Source organism: Nicotiana tabacum, chromosome 1, assembly GCF_000715075.1.
Source record: "Nicotiana tabacum cultivar K326 chromosome 1, ASM71507v2, whole genome shotgun sequence".
NCBI lineage: Eukaryota > Viridiplantae > Streptophyta > Magnoliopsida > Solanales > Solanaceae > Nicotiana > Nicotiana tabacum.
In genome coordinates this window covers 7817508-7837511 of record NC_134080.1, presented here as the reverse complement: position 1 = coordinate 7837511, position 20004 = coordinate 7817508, and the positions used below count along the sequence as shown (strand labels likewise).

The window sequence follows — 20004 nt, the reverse complement described above, 5'->3', positions numbered from 1 at the left end:
AGAGGAAAAAATATTATATTTTTGTATATATATATCTTGTATATTATATATAAAAACTATATAAATTTTATATACTTTTCGGATAACGAATATAAATAATTTCTGACGCAGATTAAAATGTGACAAAAGCCTGTTATGTTATGCAGAAAAAATCTGTTCCTGCAAAAAAACATTATATTTCAGTAACTTTAATTGATAATCTAAAGAAACTTTTATCCTTCGTCGTCATCATTATTGTTTACGGGAATTAATATCTCCTGAAACGTATACTCCAATATTGGGTTCGACAAGAGTGAGTTGCTTTAGTGGTGAGCACCGCCCACCTCCAACTAAGAGGTTGTGAGTTTGAGTCACCACAGAGCCATGAGGAGTTCTTGGAGGGAGGGATGTCGAGGGTCTATCGGAAATTTAATAACCTTCCTCTACTCCAGGGTAGGGATAAGATCTGCGTACACACTACCCTCCCCAGACCCAAGGTGGAATTATACTGGGTTGTTGTTGTTATTGTTGAAACGTATACTCCAATATTGACAATTTAAATAGTACAATAATAAAATTTTTATCTCACCAAAATTATAATTAGTTATAACTAGGGGTGTACATAAGTCGGGTTGGTTCGGATTTTACAATAACCAAACCAAACCAATTGTGTCGGATTATTAAATCTAAAGACCAAACCAAACCAATAAAACTCGGGTTTTTCACTCTCGGTTTTTCTTGGGTTTTCTTTGGTTTTCGGGTTATTCGGGTTTTTTCGGCGGTTTTTTCCGGTAAAATCTTCGTAAAAAAAACTTATGAATTATGCTCAAAATATTTCTTTAGTCCTAGTAAGATACAAATATATAAAGTATTTTCCAAGAAAATAATACAAAATATGAGATATGTCATGGCATTATCCTAAAATATTCAACAATATAATAAAGACAATAAAATTATATAATATAAATATTGCTAATTAAAAAGCCATAATAAACATAAACATAATCTAAGAGTACTAAGTCATGCTAAAATAAGTATATTAATAAAGGAGTATTAAATACATGACTAAACGCTAAAGAAAAAATAAAAATAGGTAATGCATTTTTATCTAAATTATTGCAAAACAAAAAATAGATATTCAATACATTCCCGTTCGTAATATTGAATTAAATGTTTTTGTTAGCATTAATATTGATTTAATTTTGGTTTGGGCTTTTGTTAGCACTATTTAATTTACTAATGTTAATGGTTATAAAACTTATTGGAACATTCAAAAGTTCTAAGTCCAACCTTGAAATAATACCTCAAAAAATAAAATTATGAAATCTTTTAAGAAATATTTATAAATTACATCACAATAAGTATATTTATATATTACATATATCTAAAATTTCTATATATGTAATGTCGGGTTGGTTTGGTTTCGTTTTGACTTTCTTTAGTTAAAACCAAACCAAACCAATTATGGTCAGGTTTTTTTCCAACACCAAACCAAATCAAACCAACCCATAGTCGGGTTTTTTTTCTCGGTTTGACTCGGATTATCGGGTTGGTGCGGTTTGTCGGTTTGCTTTGTACACCCCTAGTTATAACTATGTAAGTTAATGCTACAAAATTACATTCTTTATATTATTAGTGTATATAAATTAAATTCTATTAAATCCTAGTATTATTTATACATATGAGCTTATATTTCACTCATATAAGACATCATTTTCCTAAATAGGCAGGGATTAACCTAACTCTTCCGCTTGTGTTTCTATTAAGAAAAAGGCACAAAAATTAATTGAAGACATCTTATGTCGTCTTCTGAATTTTATTGAATTATAATGAACCTGTAGGATGATCGGTTATCCTAGGTACAACAATTACCGTAGGTTCTTACATCAGGATTTTAGTATAATACACATTACTCTACCAAATACAGTAATATAATTAAATATGTACACATTTAATTAATATGATTGGAGCATGATTCTTTAGTATGAAATATTCTTGGTGCTTTGTCTATCATATAATGTTGTTTTGTTAAGTTGCGGCATTTGAAAAGACTGCTCTACTTTGCCTTGATTTATCAAAGCAGCCACAGATCCTACAAAAGCTGCATTCATATAAGTCGTGGGTTCAGAATGAGAGTAATCTGATCTCGAATCAACAAACTGGTCGCCGGAATTTGGCCCGCCGACTATCGCGCCGACATGTGTGTTTGGATTGGGATTGTTAGAATTATACCATGAGCTATAGCCATCGTTACACCCCACCCTCGTTGGATGATTATAAATTGAAGGGATTGATGAAGCTCTGTGGTGGAGCTGTGTTGGGTATTTGCTCCCAAAACCAACCATATATGACATCTTGAGTGGATTGTTACCAAGTATGTAGTCTACCTGAAAAACTAAATAGTATGAGTTTATGCAGTTATACGATCAGGTTACTTAATATATATTTCTTCCGCTTTAATTTATTTGAACTTTTTTGGATTATAAGGGTCAAATTGATTTATTTTTGGCGTAAAGTCAGATATAGAATTTTCAACAAATTTGAAATAAAATTTACATAATTAAAAAACTATATAGGAGTAGAAAATACTGTAAGTCACAACAGTTAATAATTTAAAACATTTAAAAAGTATTTGCAAAAAACGTGGTAAAAAAAATCTTGTTTGATTCTCCAAATATTAATAGGTTCACATTAATTGAAGCAGAGGGACTAACAACAGGGGCTAAGCCACAGTGTTGGTTATGGGCTCAGCTGAACCTATTAGCTTTTGTTTAAACCCTGTATTTGTATTAAAAAATCTAATGAATATATATAAATTATTACTTTAAAACCAAGTAACTTAAAATGATTATCCTGAATCCATAAGGTTAAAATTCTAGCTAGCTCCGTCTTTGATTATAACAACATGATTTCTATTTTAATAAGCAATGATTGGAGACCTATAATATTGGTTAATGATTAATCTATTATAGCTAGTTAAATAATGATGTAAAAATTCATTATGCTTGACCTGTGATTTTGCAAAGGCTTTGATATTGGAGGTGGAAAAAGTAACTGAACCGCATGTAACTCCTCCTTTTCCAGCTGCCTCAAGGACTTTAGAATACATAAAAAGTACCATGGTAGCACCAGTAACATATTGCAAATTGCTACTGTCTCTAGTATATAAAAGTCCACCTGCAAATTATACCATTGTAGCAGAAAGTATTAAGATTATTTATAAATCCTTATTTAAAAATATATCAAGTTATTGAAGAAAAAAAAATATGATTTTAAACTTAGAATTACCAGGGGTTGTCTTAATCTGTATAGAGCTACTTCCTGGCATCAATGCACAAATAAATGAATCAGCATCATTCTTGAACTTTTCAAGATTGCTTTTCCCATTGAGGAACTCCTGATGATAATCAAGAATGTTAAATATGTACTCGGTGACTGATAGTGTACGTAGTGAAAATATATTTGTACACATATTAGGAGTGTCAAATGTGTGTGTTGGACTGATTTTGGGCGGGTCAAAATGGATTGAGCCAATAAATTGACCCGCCCAAAAGTTACTTGGGCAGAGATAGACTGAATCAAGATGGGCTAAAATTTGGGTCATAACCCAACCCGTCCTACTCTTATCAAGCTTTAATTAGTGTGTGTTATTTTTTTTTATGAATTGTTTTATTATCAAAAAGCTTTTTTTTTTCTTTTGTTATGGTCACATATAATATACACTACAACAATACCCCAGTATAATTCCATTAGTGGAGTTTGGGGAGGGTAATGTGTACGCAGGGGTAGAGAGGCTGTTTCCGATAGACCCTCGTTATTCCTCTCCCCATGAACTCCCCACCTTGCTCTTGAGGTGACTCGAACTCACAACTTCTTGGTTGGAAGTGGAGGGTGCTCACCACTAGAGCAATCCACTCTTGTCATTATGGTCACATATAATATATCAAAGGTAAAGAATTATTGTAAAGTTTTTTAGCAAAGTTACTCATGAATCAATTTTGGCCAAAAATTAGTTCAACTTTAAATGGGCTAAAATGAGTTGGATCAATATGGATTAAGTTCAATAAATGGGCGAGTCAATGACCGGTCCAACCTTGAACGAATTGGACAGGTTAAATAGGTTTGGGCTCAAAATGCTCCCCTGACAATTGACAAATACAATATTGATCTTGAGCGCGATATAGTATAGTAATATAAAGGATTAACCTTAGCTAGTAAAGTTTGAGCTCCAGCAAATTTGTTATCCCAACTGAATTCAGAGGCAACCTGACTCCAGCCTTGATTGCTTGAAGCATAGTTTAAATAGTTGTTTCCTCCACCAGCTTTGTATAGCCAAGCAGCTGCCCACAGCAATTCATCCTTTGAAAATTATTTAAAACACTAATTAAACTTATGATTGGAAAAAAGAATTAATTATGCCTAAATTATTGAAATTAATTACCTGATAACCTGAGTAAGAACAGTAGAAAGGGCAAGAAGCTTGGTAAGATCCTCTATACTTGTCAGCAAACGCAAATAGCTGTGCACAGAAAGAGGAAACGAAAATTTTGAGAGTCAAATGGGTGTGTTAAGCTACATTTAGGCAGGGATGTAAATAGGTCGGGTTAGTTTGTATTTTTCAATAATCAAACCAAACTAATTGTGTCAGGTTATTAAATCTAAAGATCAAACCAAACCAAACCATAATCGAATTTTTTTCTCAATTTGACTAAGATTATGTGACTGGTGCGGTTTGTCGTTTTCCTCTATACACCCCTACATTTAGGCATGTTGAGTTAATAACTGATTGTGTTATAATCAGTCCAACGTTTGCTTGGGTCATGGATGAGTGAGTCAGGCTACAAAAATGGATCACAACCCAACTCGTCCAGCTCATTGTTATTATTTATTTATTTGTTTTTTTATAATTTATTTTAAACTTAAATTGATAAAAGCCTTTTCTTTTACATATTATAACTATATCAAACTAATCAATTTAGGCTACATATTCAACCCAAATTGACACAAACTTTTAAATGGGCTAGCTTGAGTTATATGCCCAAAGTGACCCTCCTATGAATATAGAGCAAAGATCACTTTTAGACCGCGACCGGAACTATTTACATTCGATAGTAGTAAAAGTGTATAAAATTTGTATATTTTGTATATAACATATATATATGTACACACACAAAAAATACTTTTTTGACTATTATTTTAAACTCAGCTATACAACATTTTCTCATGAACATATGCCAAATACATACCGCCCAAGTATGTGCATCTTATATTTTTATGGGCCAAATTTGACACTTATAACGAAAAGGATCTTTACACAAATAGTCCGTTATATTCATTATTTATTTTTTCTAGCTATATATATAGATTTTACAATAATTGTACACAATTATACATATATAATACATAAATTATGCATATATTATACTTCTACCGACTATTTTTAGTTTTACTGATTGGGTGGACGGCTATTTGGATTAATTCTTCTAAATTGATTAGATGATGATGGGAAGGGCAAAAATAGGAGATAATTACTACTTAGTAGAAATCAAAGTAATCTAAACTGATTAGAATTTCCTTACAGATTTTGATCGTCGTAATAATTTGGTAGAATAGTTGGAATCTATTTTCTTGAAAACAATTGATGCTGAGGCAAAAGCAGCTGCTACTTCAGCTGCAACCTCTGATCCTGGAGAATTGGAAGTGATCTTGTATAGTGTTCGAGGTGTATCCATATCTTCAGGTCTCTCCCAACACTGGTGATCAACATTTCCATCTCCAACCTGTGCACATAACATTTTTTGTAACATATAAATTACATAACTAAATCCATATTTCTAATTTTAGATATAATGAAGATAATAATCATTGTAGACCAAAACAAATAAATGTGTCTCTTCTCTAATAACTTAATATTTATACGGCGCGATTGGTCATATAACAAATAATTCAATATGGTATTGTAGCAGACAAAAGTTTTAGCTGGCGTTTGGACATAGATTTGATTGAAACTTGTAAAATGAGTTTTCGAAGTTATATTGAAAAATATTTTTTGGAAGTTGAAATTATATTTGGACATGCATTTTATTTAAAAAAAAAATTTGAAATTTTGTGAGTAGAAGAAAAACTTTCACCCAAAAATTATCTTTTGGGAACTTGAAATTTTTTTCAATTTTTTTTTTTTCAAAACTGATTATGATCTATGAACAAATATTGTTTCAAACACCTTTTTCAAAAAAGGCCAACAAAATTTGTGGCCAAACAGGTCCTTAGATTCAGGTCTCATTCTCATTGTCATCCGTTGTGGGAAAAATTCCGCATGCTTAGACCATTAAAAAGAGGCAGGACACAGATTTGAGAGCTCGTATTTTAGACCTAAAATAAATAAACAATTGCGTTCCATCTTTATTAATTTTGAATTTTTAGATAAGGGGTATTTGTAATTTGACAATAGCCATGCTATATATGTTCCAGCACAAGGGAGTGGGATGAATATGATTTCTCTATTCTTAACTAAAAATGGTAGATTCGAGCTATGCCAATAAAAAAAATCATGATAGAGAGTATTTCTCTTTTATTAGACATTTGTACAATACGAATATATAATAGTCGAGTAAGTGAATTCCAGATACCGAATGATTATTAAAAAAAGCATATGAAAGGGTGGGTTGTTTACCTGAGTATAGAGAGTGGTACTTGAAATGTGAGCTCGGGTTAGGAAATTTGTGCCCCACCGAATGGCACGTTGGAGGTGGAGAAGTTGATTTGCTGAAGAGATTTCTGTTGGATACTCAACTGCAGCCCAACTCAATAATGTTAATGAAAATGCCATAGGCCATCCAAATTTCACATTGTCGCCAGCATCATAGTAGCCTCCAATCAAATTCACCTAATAGATAGATTAATGAATATATTAATAGATTGAAATAATTTTCTTTTTTTATAAAACGAAGAGAGAGTAACTAAACAATGACGAAATTTGCATGCAAAACGATGGTTTATGTTATTAACAAAGTTTTTTTTTTCTGAAAAACAAATCTTAAAACTTATTTTTTTATAATGTTTGGGCCAACTTACAAGCACCACAACAAAATTCATTGGGTACGTGCTGCCTCCCACCAACATAGACACCTCTCGTCTTTTTCTATTGAAGTTTCATGAAAATTTTACTCCTTTATGTCCAGAAAAAAAATAGTGACTCCAAGTATAAAGGTGATTGGATCTAGTTTTAGGTGTAAATTAATATTTTTTTTGGTCAACTTTGTGTAAATTAATATATTTGTCTCTGAAAAAAATATACTACATATTTAGAATACCATATATATAAAAAATATCTTTAGTTAAATTGTTGAGAATATTCTTAAAATGAAATTCTCGATGTTAAAAAAAATTACTATTCGACTCTTCAATAGTAAAAACGAATATTATTCTTTTTGAGACAGATTGAATATTTTTCATCAGAAAGAAAGAATATGAGAACTTTAGTAATTACGCTATATATATATATAACCCATACATTTTCAATCTTGCCGTCGATGAGTGCAGAATCTCCTCTCCATTTGACTCTTTGAGAAACTGGCAATTTTCCTGAACGTTGTCCTTCGAAAAATAAGATAGCTTTGCTAATTGCATCTTTATAGTCAGAAGCTGTGAAGCTGGAAACTGGACCAGCCAAAATGCAAAAAATTATTGTAACAGCAAAAATTGCAGAATAACGAGCCATTATTATAAGGTTTATAATTATTTAATTTTTAGTCGTTGCTAGAGTTTGATCATGTTTTGGTGGTATTTATAGGGCTATGAGCTAATAATGAAATGTGAATGTTTTGACAGTTGAAAAGAAGCGCAAAATCTGGGACATGCCCATTAAGTAATATTGGGAAGTTAGAGAATTATGCCATGTGAGAATAATTCGTGTGCGTTGAGGGGATAATGACTTAAAATAGTTCTACAAATTAAAGTCGAGTTATTTTTATATGCATTTAGAATGATTTTTATTACTCTATAAGGCCACTAAAAAGATAAATGGAATTAGTAACATGAAAATGAGGCATGTAACAAATTACAACAATAGTAAAATATACAGATAGTTAATTTACACGTAGAGATTAATTATTTACGGTGTTATTTTTTTGCTGATAATCTTGGAACAAATGCAGACCTTGTTAAAGGTAGATCACAATAGAAGAGGAAGATCCGTATAGGTGATACCCACTAGTTGAAAATATATTTTAGACTTGGTAGAGAACTACTATATATATATTCACACACTTTAATTTTATTTTAGTAATGATGATGATTTAAGTTGATTTTAATAAAAGAAGTAAAGATTCATATCGCCGATCCGAACTTGTTTGAAATTGAAGCGTAGTTATTATTATTGTACTTTCTTACTACTAATATTAAAAACCATTGATGCAAAATTGGCTTCAGGGCATCTCCAACCTTTACCCCATTTTTTGGCCCCAATATGGGGATTCCCCATTTTGGGGATAAGTTACTCCAACCATTCCCCCATTTTTTTCCCCAAACTTTTTTATATTCTTCTTCTCTCTTCTATATTATATTATTATCTTTTATTTCAATTTTATTTTTTAATTTCCATTAAATAAATTCCATCTTTTATTTTTATTAATTTATAATTTCCATTAAAACAATTTCATAAAATTTTAAATAATATAATTTGTAAGAAATTATTATAGATTAACTAATAATTCAAATAAAAGTGAAATCATTGCGATACAAGATTAATTAAATACATATTACATAACGATAAAATTCATTCGAAATACTACATAAATATTCAACTTCAACCTCTAGTATTCTCCCACAAATGATCTATTAATGCATTACAAAGTACAAAATAAGCATCTTTGTCCTTAATTCTTCTATGTGCAAAATGAGCATCTTTGAGATAATTATATATTTTTTGTACAATTATAACTTCTAATAAAATTAACTTACAATTTTACATAAAAATAATAAATGCACGAAAATTAATTTATCAAAATTATACACTAAAGTTAAGATGTAAAATTAATATTAAGATGTAAAATTAATATAAACATAATTAGTTATATATAAAGAGATAAATTAAAAGATTAAATAATAAAATAATAATAATAAAGTGATGAATAGTAATGGGGGAGATGAATAGTGTACCCCCATATTTGAGGGAACATTATTCATCACCTATTTTGGGAACAAAAATGGGGGAGGGTTGGAGCTAAATTACCTCAAAAATTACCCCATTATGGGGAATGGGGATAAGGTTGGAGATGGTCTCAGCAACCCCATCGCATAACAATTGCAAGAATTAATCCAAATAGTCATCCACCCAACCGCTTAAAGTAAAAATAGCCGGTGAAAGTATAATAGATGTATGTTTTATACATTATATATGTAAAATCGTGTATAATCAATATATAAACTATGTATATGGCTAAAAAAATAAACAATAAATATAGACGGCTATTTGTGTAAAGATCCCTATTATGATTACTATTGCTGACAAGATAATGCTGGATTAATTTCCAGGGCAATAGCATATACGAAATTAATTTGGATTTTTTTAAAATACAAAGTGTCCCTTAACATGAGGAACTGTAATTTCCATTTCTTTGCCTTATTCGATTACTTTACCACAACGTCTCCGCCGAGGAAGTTGAAAGGAAATCCTTACTTGGAAGTTTCAAACTTTGAAAAATATGCCATAGTTTTTTTTATTCCACCAAAAATATGCCATTGTAAATAATTGAACTCATAACTTTTGATGCAATGTATAAATTTATGTATTAAAATTCACTAAAATTATCAAAATAGTAGATGTGAACCATAAGTTTAAAAATATAATCGGTTCAATACTAAACATTTTAAAAATTAAATCCATAAAATCTAAATTCTGAATCCGACTCTAATACAGTAGATAAGGTAAAGATGGGACCAAAGGTGTTCATTATTATTATCCATTTAAAACAGTCAACAGAGATTACGCAGAGCCATGGGCTGAGATGCTGAACCCACTCCTTAACGTCACAGTTCTCAATTTAAGTTTAAGCTTTCTCTATATGTCAATTTTATGTGCAAAGCATGCGCATATAAGATGTAATCTTTACTAGTCCAACATTTACTACATCACAAAAGAGGATATTCCCATAAAATTTTAGTTAAAACTTCACGGTAGAAAACATTGGAGAGTGAAATGATGAAATTAATGGATGAACACATGGGACATTTACCGAAAAAGGAAAAGAAAATGATATAAATCATGTAACATAGTCGAATAATGTAGAACTTGTGGTGGAAAAATAGATTAAAAAATAATTATTAATTCACCGCTAATAAATGGGTTAAATAATAAACTTTTTATAAATGGATCGAATATATAAGATCCATATTATTCATTTACAAAATGGATAACCAGTGGGTTTAGTTTTTATATTTGTAAATACTCAAATTTAAGGCCGAGAATTCTTCCAAAAGTGATTATATTCAAGAAGCAATGGATAATATAGATATTCATATTATCCGCCGATTATCCTATTTTGTATTCGTATTAAATAGGGGTCGGATTGAATAGTTTATTTATTTTTACGTTATCTGTTTTCAACCTGCCCATATCCAACCCGACCCGCCCGTTTGTCACTCCTAGGTAGAACTAATAAGAACGACAAGAAAAATATTTTCTATTCGTATTAAATATTGGTCGGATCATATATTTTATCCATTTTTACGTTATCTGTTTCCAACCAGACCATATCCAATCCGACCTCCTCGTTCGTCACCCTTAAGTAGAGCTAAAAAGAACAATAAGAAAAAATTGTTGGGCTAAAACGACCCAAAGATACTCTTAACATGGTGTGTTTGTCCGCTTTAAGACAAGCCCGCATAATTTTTTCTAAATATTTCATGCCATTAAAAGTATCCAAGTCATCTTTTTCTTTTCTACTTACCACGCGAAACTTTATTCACAGAACAAAATGAGATGATAACTTGGACGAGGGTTATGGTTAAACTAATTTCCACGTTGTTTCCTTTGCTTGTCTGATTCAGCTTTCATCTTCCTCTGGCTTTTTGTGAACTATCCAATATTTTATTCCAAATTAATGCATCCCAAGAAGATTTGATGAACAAAAATGAAACGGACAAACTTCAAATGTCTCAACGACTTTTTTGATATACACAAGCTTCCTTCTTATCTCGCAAAATCACGACTGTATAGTTGAAGCTTTATTGTATATATCTGATCTGAGTTCCAAGTCCTTGTGTTATGCCCATCCCAAATAAGCCATGTGACTTTTATTTTCCATATACTTCCAAAATTAATACTAGTAAATATGAAAAAGAAAGATGGATAGATCTATACATGCATGTTAGTTTTTATTAATAGTTTTATTTGTTATCTTTTGGATAAAAATACAATGTTGTTTGATTTGTTTCATTGAGATATAGCCTCTCTATCTTCACAAGATAGGGGTAAGGTCTGCGTACATATTGCCCTTCCCAGTTCATTATCTGAACTCTCCTCTGTGAAAGGTAAAGAAGTTGGAATTTTTGTAATTATTGAGGTATCTTTGTAATTTTTGTAATTATTGAGGTATTATAACAGCCCAGTCCACTAGCGATGTTTTTCGCTTTTGGGCCTAATTCTGCACAACTTTAAAACGCGTCACTAATGTCTAAAGTCTGTCTACTTATATACCCAGCATCCCTCCCGCATTTTATCGATGTGGAATTCGCCCAGGGTGTCACATTCTTAGGAACATGATTTTTCTATGGATAGTAAAGGAGACCTCTATATTATAAATGTTGTCAATTTTAGTTTCATAGGGAAATCTTACTTTTTGAAGGTAAAAAACAAAAAAAAATGAGAAGAAAAAAGACAAGTAAAATATTATGGGTAATTGAGGGTTAGCTTACTTGATAAGCTTCATGCCTTCCATAATTAAGGTGAAATATTTTGATAAAACCTCAATAATAAAAAGTTTTTTAAAAAAAATTGGGAATTATGGTCGCGAATAATTGCATAAATTTTGAAATTGTGGATGAATGTATCATTGTTTAATTATCCATTGATTTAAGAAAAGCACCATATAATTGACCAGGTAAAGTCTGCATTGCTGAGGGTAACAATAATTAGGCGAAGGTAGTTTGCATGGCTTGACTACTAGAAAGATAATGTTGGGATTTTCAACTTTTAGTCCCTCAATAATGAATAAACTCCTTCTTGGTCCAAAAGATAATTTAAAGACCACTGTCACGTCCTTAGTCGTTAACTAAGCGTACATGCGGCACTTGACAACTCGCTCACGATCTTGCACAACTTGCTCACGTTATTGCTATGCCAAGTCAGTCTTACTACACTCAAGATCGCTGAAAAATGTTAGAACACATGAGAATTGTCAAATGAAGCTTTTGTATTAGAGAGAACTTGATAGTTTAGCTTGGTTTTTTGAATTACAAATGAATACCCCCTATTTATACTAATCACCTAGGGCTAGTATGCAAATAATAATTACTCTACAAGTCCTTTCATATTTACAAATAAGTCCTTTTCTCTAGAATATTCTACATAGCTAGAATTTTCTAAGGACTTTCCTAACAATTCTATAGGGTTCTAGGGTCTTCCTAGAGAAACCTCTATATTTCTCTAGAACCTTCCTACAAGTACATAAATATCTAGAGCTTTTCCCAAGGAGATTCTCCATAGTCCTAGAATATTTCACCAAGATCTTGTCCCTAACTTATGTAACCATTCCATATGGCAAAAATATATGCCAAATAGTACCTACGTAGCATGATGATGTGGCGGGTCATGACACCACACTTTTAAACCAACCAGTTAGTTCGTTGAACCAATTACGGTGTAATTTTGTATTCATTTGAGCTCATTTGATTCATTACATTTTAACCAATTTGAGGGTGGGTATTTGGATTCTTTTCAGGCACTTTTAACGTAAATTTTTTCAGATTTCTTTCCTTTTCAAGATAATTAAAGAAGATATAGAAGAATTCCTAATTCATATTTGGACATCTAATTGGTTGGATAATGTGTATTATACTATTATCTCCCCTTCTTCATACGTGTTATCCAATTTAGATAGTGTATAGTGATTGGACCAAAACCTTCTAGTAAATGTATTTGATTAAATAATTTATATGATTAATTATATATCACGTTCGGGGAATACGAAGAAATTCTTGCTAGGATCAAAGTGCAATTTCCCAGCTAATTAAAAGTTTATTATTTTTTTGCAGTATGATAAAATTAGCCCTATAAAGTGGTTCCCATGTATGGACATATGATAAATGGAGAGTTAATTTTATCTATGATCATTGAACTTTTGTGTTTGTTACCCAAAAGTTTTTTTTTTTTGGTTACGTAAAATCATTCAACTTTGTGTTCATTACACAAAAGTCACTTTTCTTTCTTTTGTTACACAAAATTATTTTACTGTGCTCTAGTTATCACAAAAGTCATATTTTTACTTGAAAAGTTTATTATGCCCTTATTATTATATAAACCTTCATATTTATGTAATACCTTCTATATTATATACGATATAATACACTTTACCTATGTATTTTATTTATAAATAAAATAACTTAATATTATTTTATTTATTATTTTTATAATATATTCGTATATTTAATTTTTTCTAACTTTAATTTTCAAGATATATTAGTAGCATTATAAAACAATTTTTTTTCCAGCAATTCTTTTTTTTTTTTTTGAATTTAATTGACCGACCAAAGTTGGTCGGTAATTTCCGACCAACTTTGGTCGGTAGGACCTTCCGACCTTCAAAATACCGACAGCACGTTAATTGTCGCGTTTTAGATGATTATTGGTCATTACCGACCAACTTTGATCGATTCTTTTTAACGGGTTTTCCCGAATTTCAGTAGTATAAAATTAACGTTACTAAATTTCCCGAATTTCAGTAGTAATATATATTAAAGTTACTGACAAATTAATAACGCTACTAATATATTTTGAAACTAACGTTAAGAAATAATTAAATATACGAATATATTATAATAATAAATAAAATAATATTAAGTTATTTTATTTATAAATAAAATACATAGGTAAAAGTATATTATATAGTATATAATATAGAAGATATTACATAAATATGAAGGTTTATATAATAACAAGGGCATAATAGACTTTTCAAGTAAAAATATGACTTTTGTGATAACTAGAGTAAAGTAAAATGATTTTTGTGTAACAAAAGAAAGAAGGTGATTTTTGTGTAATGAATACAAAGTTGAATGATTTTTACGTAACCAAAAAAAGAAAAGTGACTTTTGGGTAACAAACACAAAAGTTCAATGTCCATGGATAAAATAAACTCGATAAATGGAACTAGGTAACCTTTTTTATTCAACTTTGAGATTACATAAATATATTCTAGAAGCAGCCAAAGTTTTGAAAATATCATTTGCATTAATGAAAAAAATATTTTGCAGACACATGGGGAAAATTACATATTAAGTCTAGTACTTGAGTTATTTTGCTTTAGTTTATTAACTTAGATTTTTATTTAACTAAATAGAGATAAATGAACGTAAAATTTATGAAGAATAACACATCATGTATTTATTGCTTTTGACAGAGCGTGTTAAAAGAAACTTTCACATGATCTTTTTGTAATTAGATTGCCTAGGTTTAGTGTGTTATAATTAATTGTTGGAAAAGAAAAGTGATCAATCATTTTCTAAACAACCTCAACTCAATGCACTGGTTTTAAGAGTACCTGAATGGATTAGTTGTTTAACAAAAATTTTAAACACACTTACAGAGGCAGATCCAGGATTTGAAGTATATCAGTTCCTATTATAATAATAAATTAATTTACAATAATAACTAGGTTCACAGCTATATATTTATTGATATTTAATGGATTTTTTACACAAAAGTTATTTGGTCCCGGGAACCCAATAATTATACTCTACATCTGTCACTGCCTCTATATCCAAAAAGTCATGGATAATAACCTCTCAACTGCCCCCCCCCCCCCTCTCTTCAGAAAAAGAAAGTAAAAATCTGCTGATTTCCTTTATAATATGTACTTAATTGTGGAAATTCCCTTCTTGTTCTGCATTTAATATGGAATTTGTAATCCTATTCTAATTCGCATAGTAAGACAGTAAGACATGCTAAAAACTAACATTTTTAAGACGGTATATTTATTGATATAGGAAACGCGCGCAAAACGCGTACTCTAAGACTTATATATATATATATATATATATATATATATATATATATATATATATATATATATATATATATATATATATATATATATATTCTCTCTTTAATTTACGCATCAACTTATGATTAATTTGCTTGGTTTAGTTTCAAACATTGAATATAAGTATGTTTTCAACATTAATGAAATACGGAGTAAAATAGAAGAGAGAACTCCCGAAAGAGAATATTTTTTTTTTGTTGAAATTTTAGCATGTGAAGTGATAAAAATTTCAATGAGTCATATGTACATATGGCATTGTAAATACAGTTAAACCTCTCTATAATAGTCGTATTTGTTTCGATATTTTTTGGATACTATAGTGAAGTGCTGTTATAGAAGACATATATTATTATATAACACACAAAGTCGAATCCAAAAAAACTTGGCTTAATAGTAAATAGCTGTTATATAAAATTGTCGTTATAAAGAGTTCTGACTGTACTATTTGATTTGCAAATAAAAATTAACGCGAAAGGTAGAAATGGTCACGTGAGTATCATGTATTTGACAATTTGTAAAAAACACAAAAGAGTTTCGACATTTATTTCCCTTTCAAGGAACTCCCTCGAGTGTGACGAATATGGGCTACCAAACTATAGGAAAATACAATTCGGATATACAAAATTTAAACTACATGAATATCAACTACAACTTTTATAGATATAAAGAGTAATTACAAGTGGTAAAATTTACGAGCTCCAAGTGTTTACACCAACTAATAGATGCATGCTATGTGTTTGGACGTATACTTTTTCACTTAATCATGTCAATTAGATATATATTATTCCCACTTTCTTTAACTGCTTAACCATGATAAATTAATATATTTTAGTATAAACATCCGATGCAGCTAAATTTGTATCTATTTTTCAAGTTAGTTTCTAACGTTTCACTTACCTCTCAAGTTTTGTTCCCAAAATCTACATATATGCTTTAAAGAGTGAGAGGTTAAAACAAAAAGAAAAGAAAAGAAAAACAAGATAGTGAGAGCTAGAGTTATAACACAACGTGCTTTGGTGGTAATAACAAGTTTTGGGCACGTCTACCTTTTCTAATAAGGCAGTTGAACTGATTTAGTAGGTAAAATGTAGTTGGCTTTTATCAAAGGGTACAAGCCATTTTCCCTCTCTTCTCACTATTCTCCCTTACCCTAATTAAGACCATAAACTGTCCAACGCCTATCACCTACTTTCATCTATAAATTTCAAACATAAGTTCTTTTCTAACATTCTTCCAAATCTTGATCTCATCACTTTTTTTTTTTAATCAAATGCATTATACTTCAACGTCCATAAACGCCGGCGAAGAACCGCCACCTCTGCCTCTTCCGCCGCCACCTTTAGTATCAAACGATATATCTCCGGCCAACTTCTTCATGCAACCTAATATTTCTATGTTGAATAATCAGTCGCCACTGTACAATAACTCGCAAGTTGGTTGTGATAATATTGATTGGGCTGCGCTTTTTTCGAGTTCAACTAATAATGGTATTGACGCAGAATATTTTATGCATCGGACTGCTCCCGTTAGTAATAATACTGAGCCAACAACTATGCCAAACGTGTCGATAACTCCTAGAAATATTATGATGGAAGATGAACAACAACAACAGCAGCAACAACAACAACATGGTGGATATTGTAGAGACAAAGGAAAGTTTAGGAAGAGAAAATATGTACCACCTAGGATTGCATTTCATACGAGGAGCACTGAGGATATTCTTGATGATGGATTTAAGTGGAGAAAATATGGTCAGAAAGCTGTCAAGAATAGCACCCATCCAAGGTAAGCATGTATTCATGAAAATTTATTTTTATGATGTATATATACAGTAAGACCTTTCTATAATATATAACAATATCGCTATATAACAATCATTCACTATAAAAGCCATTTTTTTTATGAAACTAAATTTTATGATATGTTATTATATATGTTCTCTATAACAGAACTTCGGTATAACAACCAAAAAAATTCAGAACAAATAAGAATGCTATAGAGAGGTTTGATTATAGATACAAAATGGTGATGAACAATATATAATTAACTAGTCTAATTATGATGAACTATCCGAAAATTGAAGAGTGCAAAAAAATGATATATACAACTAACTTGAAGTAGTTTGGAAATTGAAGAGTTACTAATAAACTGATAATAATTTATACTGAAGAATTAGGTCTTAAGTAGGGTGAAAATATCAAAGACATAAAATGTAAAGAAGAAAAAGAATAGATGAAATAGTAAATTCATCATGTATACTTATTATAAGTCTCTTCATATAAATGTAAATATTTTCTTACAAAATGCTTGTATATTTATGTTTAATCTTTGTAAACTATATAACGGAGTATATGAAATGAATCCCATGGTATATATAACTATAATAGATGCAGAACGTCCAAACTTTGTAATTAACTTTTTAAGATGTTATTCAGAGATTATATATACTTAGCGAAGTTCGTATGCGATCTAGGCCAAGATTTTCATAGTAAATCTTGTTGTAAATTATTATTATTATTATTATTATTATTATTATTATTATTATTATTATTATTATTATTATTATTATTATTATTATTATTATTATTACTACTACTACTACTATTATTATTATTATTATTATTATTATTTTCCTCTTGACGGATGAACCTATAAGAAGAGTCATATATGAGTGTAATATTATGAAACTCTAATTTCGTTTTGCAAATCTTCTTTTGATGTAAACGATAAAAATGGTTTTTAAGTCTCGTTCATTTTATCATTATGTCATTTTTAATATTAGAAGCATTATTTCTATCCTGCAATTCTCTCCGTATTTCAACCGTTTAAGATGAATTCGATAGCAACTCCTTAATCCTTTCATTTTGCATCGTCGTTGTAAGAATAAATTTGGATATTCAGAATATCCAATGGCGAATCCAGAGTACAATCTATGCATTCAGTAACTTTTGTCGAGACCATATATATATATATATATAAAACAACTTGTGATATTGTATGAACCCATAATCTTTAAATCCCGAATCTGCCTATAAAAATATCGTAAAATTGTTTTATCGTAGTTGACTAGTTTACTAAATGTAGACTAATATTTTCTCTCTAGCCATGTTTATTTGTATGAGCATATGAGAATATCCGATGGCGGATCTAGAGTATTATTTATGCGTTCAATAACTTTTTCCTAGACCCTATACTTGTACTAAGAAATATTACTAATAACAACATGAAGTCATTGTATGAACATAAGCTTCAAATCCCCAATCCACCTATAAGAATATCATAAAGTCGTTTTATCACAATCGAGTAGTTTACTATATGTAGACTAACATTTTCTCTCTAGCCATGTTTGCATTCTTTATTTGTATGAGCATATGGGAATATCCGATGGCGGATCTAAAGTACAATCTATGTGTTCAATAACTTTTGCCCTTTACCTATATATGTATTATTATTATTATTATATAATAATTTGAGGTCGTTGTATGAATGCATAAGTTTCAAATCCTGGATCCACATATAAGAATATCCTAAAATCGTTTTATCATAATCGACTAGTTTAGTAAATGTAGATTAATATTTTCTATCTAGCCATATTTGCATTGTTTATTTGTATGAGAATTAGGTTGTTCACCTTCTCATGAAGAATGAGCATTATAAATTGTTACAACTTTGTCCAAGTGCTATTCATATGATCATATGTATAATTAACTTACGTTAACAACAATGTTGGAAATAATTAATTCTCATACTTTGAATTCAACATCTTTATATATAACATTATTTCCTTATAGTAAAAATGTTCGCTACTCCTTTTTTTTTTCTCTTTTTTTATTTTTATTTTAAATTTTTAGTTTTTTTGTAACAGGAGTTACTATCGATGTACACATCACACATGCAATGTGAAAAAGCAAATTCAAAGACTTTCAAAGGATACAAGTATCGTGGTGACAACTTATGAAGGAATTCATAACCATCCTTGTGAAAAGCTAATGGAGACATTAAGTCCAATTTTAAAACAACTTCAGTTTTTCGCCAGATTTTAAATATGTATTAATTATACTAAATGGGATATTATCTAAATGTCTCAAATTGAAAAGTTAACGTAACATATGTTGGTGTTTCATTGTGTTGATCATACGTAGCAAGTCAAAGTGTACACTTCTGTATAGAAATGTAAATTATAATACCATACAGTCTATAAAATGAGGATATATGTTACTAATGTTACTATGTTATGTATTTATGTACGAATGGAAGAACTGCAATTTACAAGGATGTCTTGTAAATTTGTTATGTATATACTTGTCTATAGTAGTGTATAAAGGTCGGGTTGGTTCGAGTTTTGAATTACCAAACCAACCAAACCAAATGTGTCTGATTCTTAAATTTAAAGACCAAACTAAACCAACAAGAGTCGAGTTCTTCAATTTTGGGTTTTTTCGGGGGGTGGGGGGTGGGGGGGTGGGGGGGATAAAGTCTTCATAGCACAAAATATATAACGTGCTCCAAATATTTCTTTAATCCTAGTAAGATATAACTATATAACTATCCCGACCCAAAATTCATTAGTCGTGATGAAACGTAACTCGACCCGTTAGGTTAGCCAATTGACAGTTAGCACAATCCAAATAAACTAAAGGTGATCAATAAATGATATATGACTGGATTCCATACAACATCCCAAGGACTGGTAGTACAAGACATGAGCTACTAAGATTAGATTATTGCAAAGACGGATATGAAACAAATTCAACTTCTATTTGAA

General features: G+C 30.2%; 2 protein-coding genes across 2 annotated transcripts; one reads left to right on the top strand and one right to left on the bottom strand.

Annotated features, from left to right (window-relative positions):
* Positions 1-1764: 1764 nt before the first annotated feature.
* Positions 1765-7760, bottom strand: LOC107803827 (endoglucanase 18-like). Its single transcript, XM_016627615.2, has 8 exons — positions 7493-7760; positions 6653-6865; positions 5559-5759; positions 4421-4498; positions 4186-4338; positions 3268-3376; positions 2990-3156; positions 1765-2366 (listed from the first exon to the last, which is right to left on the bottom strand). The coding sequence occupies exons 1-8, from the start codon at positions 7697-7699 to the stop codon at positions 1959-1961; spliced, it is 1536 nt and encodes a 511-aa protein (XP_016483101.1). The 5' UTR covers positions 7700-7760; the 3' UTR covers positions 1765-1958.
* An 8563-nt stretch (positions 7761-16323) lies between these two features.
* Positions 16324-19522, top strand: LOC107803830 (uncharacterized). The gene is made up of 2 exons (XM_016627617.2): positions 16324-17024; positions 19105-19522. The coding sequence occupies exons 1-2, from the start codon at positions 16510-16512 to the stop codon at positions 19280-19282; spliced, it is 693 nt and encodes a 230-aa protein (XP_016483103.1). The 5' UTR covers positions 16324-16509; the 3' UTR covers positions 19283-19522.
* The last annotated feature ends 482 nt before the right edge of the window (positions 19523-20004 follow it).

Bases quoted from the DNA above. Each gene is read 5' to 3' on its own strand.
- LOC107803827 (XM_016627615.2), bottom strand. From the start codon at position 7,699: ATGGCTCGTTATTCTGCAATTTTTGCTGTTACAATAATTTTTTGCATT. The intron at 6,866-7,492 runs GTATGGGTTATA...TCTATCTATTAG, and splicing joins TCGACGGCAAGATTGAAAAT to GTGAATTTGATTGGAGGCTA. The intron at 5,760-6,652 runs GTAAACAACCCA...TTATGTGCACAG, and splicing joins GTACCACTCTCTATACTCAG to GTTGGAGATGGAAATGTTGA.
- LOC107803830 (XM_016627617.2), top strand. From the start codon at position 16,510: ATGCATTATACTTCAACGTCCATAAACGCCGGCGAAGAACCGCCACCT. The intron at 17,025-19,104 runs GTAAGCATGTAT...TTTTTGTAACAG, and splicing joins AAGAATAGCACCCATCCAAG to GAGTTACTATCGATGTACAC.